The sequence below is a fragment of the Epargyreus clarus genome, unplaced genomic scaffold (genome assembly GCF_041222505.1).
Source record: "Epargyreus clarus isolate Ecla_fem2 unplaced genomic scaffold, WU_Ecla_fem_2.2 ptg000009l, whole genome shotgun sequence".
NCBI lineage: Eukaryota > Metazoa > Arthropoda > Insecta > Lepidoptera > Hesperiidae > Epargyreus > Epargyreus clarus.
In genome coordinates, this window is record NW_027332217.1 from 8,201,162 (window position 1) to 8,209,594 (window position 8,433).

The 8,433-nt window shown below is 39.5% G+C and overlaps 1 protein-coding gene across 1 annotated transcript in view; it reads left to right on the forward strand.

Annotated features, from left to right (window-relative positions):
* The window catches only part of spel1 (DNA mismatch repair protein spel1), a 29,373-nt gene extending 21,047 nt beyond the window's left edge, over positions 1-8,326 (forward strand). The window contains exons 7-16 of the mRNA XM_073076616.1: positions 675-830; positions 1,290-1,497; positions 2,501-2,660; positions 3,382-3,556; positions 4,315-4,499; positions 4,795-5,013; positions 5,707-5,939; positions 6,666-6,757; positions 7,464-7,689; positions 8,070-8,326. Of these exons, the coding sequence (XP_072932717.1) occupies positions 675-830; positions 1,290-1,497; positions 2,501-2,660; positions 3,382-3,556; positions 4,315-4,499; positions 4,795-5,013; positions 5,707-5,939; positions 6,666-6,757; positions 7,464-7,689; positions 8,070-8,303 (1,888 nt within the window). The 3' untranslated portion in view covers positions 8,304-8,326. The remainder of the gene's footprint in view (positions 1-674; positions 831-1,289; positions 1,498-2,500; positions 2,661-3,381; positions 3,557-4,314; positions 4,500-4,794; positions 5,014-5,706; positions 5,940-6,665; positions 6,758-7,463; positions 7,690-8,069) is intronic.
* Positions 8,327-8,433: the final 107 nt, after the last annotated feature.

Sequence of the window (8,433 nt, forward strand, 5' to 3'; positions counted from 1 at the left end):
ACATGACTTGATCGAAAATTCGTAAGACGGCAAAGCAAACTGCAAAAGTCAAGATGTTATCCGTTGTCGGCATAGAAAAAATATGTCAATGGGTGTCAATTTTTATGTATTATATTTTACTAGTGGTGCCCGCGGCTTCGCCCGCATTTTAAAGAAATAATATGACATACATAAAGCGGAAAATTTGTACCTGCATTGGAATGACAGTGGTGCCATCTGTCGAAAATTGGTCTTACCAACTCCCAAACCCTCGTGGGCTCTTGGACAACAACTTTGCTAAAGATCATCACTTGATCAAATGCATAGTTTCCGATTCTATAACTACTTACGAAATAAAAATTAATTAAAAAACCTTTTCTCACGGAATAAATTGTGAATCTAAACCATTCTCAAGTCCACTTGAACACACACAACAAATTTCATCAAAATCAGTCCAGTCGTTTAGGAGTTCAGTGACATACACACGCACATAGATGATTATTCAGGTTAGGTTTCTAAAGTATTAACTTTGCCGGCACTCCCGGAGTGCACCCGTTGGTATTTTTTTGGACTTTTTTGGGTTATGAGTTTTAAAAAATACTAAAAAATCTTGTTTTATTTACAGCTTTTATATATGTGGCTTAGGAAAATTTATTAAGAATAGTTTTATTTATTAAAATAAATTTATTTTCCAGATTCCGCCTGAACACGATCCAAGCGGACTGTTTCCTGCATTTAGATGCAGCGGCGTTGAGTGCATTGAACGTATTGCCTGAACCGGGGGACGGCCACGCCCCAAGTCGCTCGCTGCTAGGACTATTGGATAGATGTCGGACTCAGCCAGGGAAACGGTGAGTTATATAGTCGTTTGCACATAATTAAAGAAACAAACAACTTCTTATTTAGCCGTTTGTAAGGTGATATTACTTTGAATTAAAAGCGTTAAAGGGCTACTTTTTAGTAATGTTGTGAGATAGTGACAAAATTTTATAATTCGAGTCGGTATTTGGTTTGAAGCAAAAAAAAGCAGTGTTAACCACAGTAACAATTTGGTAAGGGAGTAACACCTACATGGGACAAATTTTATATGTAGCAATGCATCTGTGGCTGATTGGAAGTAAGACTCCAATCCTATCTATTTGATTGCAGATCTATTTCAGTCCATAGGTGGTTGTAACCATTTACTATAACTACTCATTTAATACTTTAATAAAAAAAAATGAAAGATTATTACTATGTATAAAATGACAGATAATAAGCATATTCCTACCAAACTTGTGAGGCCTCAGTTTTTTATTTTTATTTTTCAGTCTGCTAGCACAATGGCTAAGGCAGCCGTTGCGCGATATAAACCTGATCAACGAGCGTTTGGATGTAGTTGAGCTGCTAATATCCAATTCTCAACTGAGACTGCAACTGCATGAGGAACATCTAAGGCGTATACCGGACTTGCAAGCCTTGGCTCGACGTCTCACAAGGAAGAAGGCGAATTTACACGATTGTTATAAAATTTATCAGGTTTGTGTTTTATAATTCCATAGAAATTGATATTGCATAGATTGTGAATGTGTGTGTTTATGATTGTTTCTTTGTGTGCTTGCTTGTTCTTGTGTTTTTATCTCGAGCACAGAAGGGTCGATATATAGAAGGGAAATAGTGTACATGTTTTGCAGTCATTTTTTGTGCAGCTTTTTTAGGCCTGCTATCTTCGCATTTTTTCACAATAAATAGAGGAAAATTCTCTCTTTTTTCTTTAACATATTTCTTTTATATAGGAATGAAGTAACAAATGAGCATGCAGAGTCCGCGCCAAACTGCTAGTCCGCTCTGAAGTCATACTACCGCAGCTATGTACGCAGGACGGGTGCACGGAGGGGTCCCGCGCTGTCTTCGTCCCGCTAATATCTACACTTTGCTATTCGATTCGTTTCTTTATTCAGAGCAGACCAGCATTTTGGCGCGGACTATACCTGATAGCAAGTGGTCACTGTTACCCTTGGACGTATGGAACATAGAAAAAGGATTCTAAATGAAACCAAACACGGATGCGTTGTTACTCCTGAAGGCTAAGTTTGTTGCCTCATATGTATATCAGTCTACATCCATACCTTTCCACCGAAACGAAGGTGGAGTTTTGAAGGTAAAACCCTTTGTGGTACGGCGACTCCGGCGGCACCACCACCACACCTATTTCTACCTAATAACAGCAGTGTTAGGCGCTGCTGTGTTCCAGCTTGAAGGGTGTGGTAAGAGAGACAGACTTTTCCGAGGCGCTCTAGTTTAGTCCTGGGGGGTAGCGGCGCATCTGTGGCCGACCTCAGGTAGGAATATCTAATCCTATCTGGGATTGATTACATATGTCCGTGGGCGGCAGTAGCCACTTACCATCAGGTAGACTGCATGCTCGTCTGCTACTCCTATATTATAAAAAAAAGAAACGCAAGACCTGCTTTACTCTATAAATCGCTATGATGATGATATCTTCCCGGATAAAGCATAATCGTTCTATTAATAATTACAGGCTGTCAATAGATTGCCTTCCCTTCTTCAATGTCTCGCTGAAGCAAACCACTCTACAGTGCACTCCTCACTATCGGAGCCCATATCCGAGCTTACCGAGAACTTGGATAAATTTCAGCAGATGATCGAAGCTACCGTTGATATGGATGCTGTTGATAGAGGTGAGAATAAGAATAGACTTTAAAAATGTCAGAAACTGTGGACTTCCATCTAATTTTTATTGTAAGAATGTATGAAGTTTTAATACATTCAAGTGTGTGTGTTCACTACAAGTCACGTTCCAGCTTTATGGTCATAATGTCGTAACACGGTAATGTAAATCGACTTCAGGTAAGGATCCTATTCGATTTGAGGTTAGTAACAAGTGTTTACAGGTTATAACCATTTGTAAACCGTGATTTCTTGTCCACTTGCTACTAGATTCAAAACAGACTTAAATCGGTATCCTAAATAAATCTCCTTCGGTAATCCATTATGATTGATGGTGAACTGTCTGAAACTGTGTAACCCGAAATACAAGACGTCCATCTGCCTCTCGAGTTCATTGCTTAATATAAAAAGAAAAAGCGTAATTTTAATGTAAATTTAAATTATTAAAGTAGGCAAATGGTAAACTAGAAAAAACACATAATATAAATAAAAATATAATAAACACTTTCTACACTCACAGCCCCACACTAGGATTCCCTGTGTCGTGGGTGCCATGGACACACACATAGACAAATACACAAACACCCAGACCCAGAAACAGAAATCAAAATTCAACATTTAGATATCTGTCTGGCCGGGGATCGAATCCGGGACCCTTTGCGCGTCAGACCGGTATGGTGGCCGCTCTGCCACGCGGGTCGGATATTTATATTACAAATCTTTATTTTACAGGCGACTACCTCGTAAAACCGTCGTTCGACGAGCAACTGCAAAGCCTTAGTGAACAGTTGCAAGAGTTGCAAGCATCCGCCGAAAAGGAGCTGAATAAAGCCGCGCGGGACCTGGGCCTCGACGCCGGGAAGACCATCAAACTGGAAATTAACCCCCAAACTGGGTTTTATTTTAGGTAAACACATTATTCATTTTGTAAGGCGATGTCCTATGTGTAATTGTGATTTTTTTTTCTCTTTCTCTCATTCTTTCTTTTTTTATGTTCTCCTTTCTCCTTTTTTTCATTTAATTTTATTTCCTATTTATTATTATTATTATTTTAGTATAGTTGTACCGCCTTTAATTTTTCTGCACATACCTAAGGTTGACTGGGAGAAAATGATATTTAGCATTAAGTCCGCCTTTTGCACCACATTGTTTTTAACATGGTCAATAAAAAGTAAATAAATAAAAATAAATAAATAAATAATTGGGTTTTATACCTAGCCCATGTTAGTAGATTTGATGTTGTCTTGTTACAAAGAAATCTAAACAGTAGCGCCACCTTTTTTTACATGGGGAAACCCTGCATGGATTACTCTCAGCAGCAGAGGCAGCGGCAAGGATATGCCGGACTCCTATCGGCTAAAACCCAGCGGTGTTCCTCCAGACCGCATGTCGGGACCACGGGTACGCTAATAGCATTCGTCTGCGGTCCCGACGACATTATTTATAATTTAACAGCGCCACCCACATGTGGCGTGGAATACTACACCAATTATAAAACAAGAATACACGTGCTGACTTTCAAAAACTCATCACGAGATGGCGTTAGTTTTCCCAAGAGTTTTCAAGACATCTTGCATATTAGATTTAGAAACTTCGACAATCTTTATTAAATCAATTTTACTTATATCACTCATTCTCACTGTCATTATTTTTTATGTAATTCAGAGTCACCTTAAAAGAAGAACAAACATTGCGTGGTAACAAGAAGTACATAATAATAGATGCAGTAAAAGGAGGAGTTAGGTTCAAAACAAACACTTTGGATAGTATAAGTGAAGACTACACACAAACGAAATCTACATATGAAAAGGAACAGGATAAAGTTGTTTCAGAAATTATTGGCATCGCAGGTAATTATTGTAGTATACTCGAAGTAGACTCATTTCTATATTCAGAGCGGACTAGTAGTTTGACGCGGACTCTACTAATCAAAAATAAATACTAAATCTTGTCCATTTGCTTTTTTAGAAGAAATTTTAATTTTGTCAATTTTGCCATATTTGAAATTAGTCGAGTTCTTTAAATGTTCATTCCTTGTTCAGATAAATAAATGTATATTTTGTCGTAACATCAAATCAGAATAATTTTATGGCGATCAAATAATACTACCGGCTACTTATTAATATAATTTTATTGTATTTCCAGCTGGATATTCCGAGTGTCTGTTCTGTCTCTCACACATTCTCTCCCGACTGGATGTGTTAGTCGCATTTGCAGTGGCTGCCTCCACTGCACCCTATCCATACTGCAGACCAACTATCACGGAGAATATCGACGAGTTAGTGCTAAAGGACGTACGGCATCCTTGCTTGGAAGTCCAGGAGGGCATCTCCTATATTCCTAACGATGTTATATTCAAACGAGGTAAGGTATTTTAAGGTAATATATTAACATTGGTACATAGAGAATCAAAGGAGTCTTTTATGACCAGTATTTGAAAAAACATTGAAATATTTTATTATGTTCACTCGTTTAGCTAATGTTAACATTTAAGTTTAGAATATTATTGCTTTTCGTAGTTTTTGGTCGATTTACAAACCTTAATCTATATAATGCGTATTTCCTTCAAACAATCCACTAACCAGTATTAAAGCATTGTGGTGGAATGTTTGAGACTCCTCTATATTGTAGCCATTTTCGTGGCCAATGTGACATTAAAGAAATTGTTAACTTTTGCTATCAAAACGTGGTCTTAATATTGATGTCTGTGTTACGTTTTTTTACACACACACACATATATATATAATATAGGAGTAGCAGACGAACATGCAGTCCATCTGATGCTAAATGGTTACTGCCGCCCATGGACATCTGTAATCAACCCCAGATAAGATTAGATATTCCTACCTGACGTCGGCCACAGATGCGCCGCTACCCCCGAGGACTAAGCTGGAACGCCTAGGAAAAGTCTGTCTCCCTTACCACACCCTTCAAAATGGAACACAGCAGCGCCTAACACTGCTGTTATTAGGTAGAAATAGTTGTGGTGGTGGTGCCGCCAGAGTCGAACTACAGAGGGTTCTATCACCTTCAAACACACACGGTTCATGTTTGCAGGCGAGTGCGTAATGCACATAGTGACGGGTGCGAACATGGGCGGCAAGTCAACGTGGATGCGAGCGTGTGGTACCGCCGCCTTGTTAGCGCACGCGGGCTGTCCAGTACCTGCGTCACATGCGGTCATACCGCGCCTAAGGGCCCTCTGCGCAAGGGTCGGGGCCGCTGATAGAGAGGACAAGGGACAGAGCACCTTCATGCTGGAGATGGTCGAGACCGCCGCTATACTGCGGGTGAGGGATATAAAAAAATGAAATATATATGTATAAAGTTGTAAAGATATGTGTGAATGATTTATGAGTAATTTGCGAGTATGACGCAAATTGCGTACAAACCAACATAAGCATCGGGACAAACAGTAAAAATAAGGCAAAGTTATTGTGCGATCGAAAAGCTATAAGACAAGTCATAAACCGACTGCGTGAGTTCTGTCATACCGTGCCTCGCACGGGTAGTGTCGGGCACGTATATTCGTAGTAAATCGAAATGCGGGATCGTCGTGTTGTTAGCGCACGCGGGCTGCCCCGTACCCGCTTTACACGCAGTCATAACACAGTCATACCGCGCCTAAGGGCCCTGTGTGCGAGGGTTGAAGCCGCTGATAGAGAGGATAAGGGACAGAGCACCTTTATGCTGGAGATGGTCGAGACCGCCGCTATACTGCGGGTAAGGGATATAAAAAAGTGAAATATCTTCGTTTAAAAATCTGTGTGAATGATTTATGAGTAATTTGCGAGTATCACGCATATTGCATACAAACATGGGTGACAAATAAGTATAATAATTTATCGCCAAGCAATTGACCTAAAAATTTTATATAGGTGTCGAAGTACGACACAGTGTTGTGGGTTACACGTGTATTTGATATATTGCAGTAACCCTCTTTATAGGAATAAAGCAGTTGTCATCCGATCTTTCTAGTTTCATTCTTACTACACATAGTAAATGTTTTCTTACAGACAGCGACTCCTGACTCTCTAGTGTTAGTGGATGAATTGGGAAGAGGAACATCGACATATGAAGGATGCGGCATAGCTTGGGCGATAGCTGAGTAAGCAACAGAAATTTTTAAATGATAAAAGATATAGACAAAATGACAAACTCTTTTTCTTGTAACGATAGATGCTCTTAAGAGCTTGTGACAGCATTAGATGCTTCTGGTTTGCAAGAAACACATGAAAGTGGTAATTTTTGCGGTTTGACTCATCAATTTATACATCATAGCAATAATGTAAACCCTGCTGTTCTAGTTTTCCTATGACAAGGAAGAAACACTCATGTAAGCCCTTCCATTAAGTCCTCAAGGGTAGCAACGCATCTATGACCAACCTTAAGTAGTTCTCTAATCGTATCTGGAATTGAGTTATAGTTAATGAACGGCATTTGCCGCTTACCATTAGGTGGGACGTGCCGTTTGCTACTACTATAATATAAAAAACATCATCATCAACCCATTACTGCCCCACTGCTGGGCACGGGTCTCCTCTCATAATGAGAAGGATTACGCCATAGTCCATCGCGCTGGCCAAGTGCGTATTGGTAGACTTCACATACAATTGAGATTTTTTTATAAATCTCTCATGTATGCAGGTTTCCTCACGATGTTTTCTTTCACCGTTTAGCAAGTGATAATTAATTTCTAATACGCACATATTTTATGGATTTGAACCTCGCACCCCTCGATCGAGATGCCGTTTCGTAACTACTAGGCTATCACTGTTTAATATAATTATTAATATAAAAAATATATGTTTCAGGAAACTAGCAACCGAATCCAAATGCTTCTGTCTCTTCGCAACCCATTACCACGAGCTCACCCGCTTACCAAGTTTGCATCCTGGCGTCATTGTCAACTCACATGCCGAAGCCTCTGTAGTGAACAATCAACTATTATTACTGCATAAGATTGCGCCAGGACCCGCCATGCACTCTTTGGGACTCCATGTCGCTAAGTTGGCTGATTTGCCGGACTCTATAATTGAGGTAATTATATTTATTATAATCTATTTATGGCCGTTTGTTCGCATAGCTGAAAACATATTTCTTATGATTTTATGATTACATTATCACACGGAAAAATCTAAATTTATTCGGGCCGATTCTAATATGTCGTGACGGCGATAGTTTGTCCACCACGACCGATATCGGTGACTTATTTTGTTAGCGTACATACATTTACTATAGCCGCTTGTCCACCGCACGTCCGTCACCCGAGTACCGTCATCCCGGCCGCCGATATTTCGAGTAGATCGGCACCGAGATTTTGACGGGCCGATGTGCCGGCAATATAAACTTTCTGCTGATTTCTATTTATATTATAAATAAATTCCTTCATATTATATTATAAACTGTTTTCATTTTAGTACGCAGAAGCCAAACAGGCGCAGTTGGAAACCAATCTGTTCGAAGTGGAGACTTCTGTGAAATCAAAAGAAACATCAGAAGGGCAAAAAATAATTACTGATTTTTTGAAAAAATGCAAGGAAATAAATGACACCTACACTTCCGATGAAGAGATGTTAAATGCAATAAACAAATTGAAAAAAGATCTTATTCAGCAAAATAGTGAATATGTGAAATCACTGATGGCGTTATAAATGTTTTTTTTTTTATAATATAAGAGCAGACGAGCATGCAGTTCACCTGATGGTAAGTGGCTACTGCCGCCCATGGATATTTGTAATCAACCCCAGATAAGATTAGATATTCCTACCTGAGGTCGGCCAC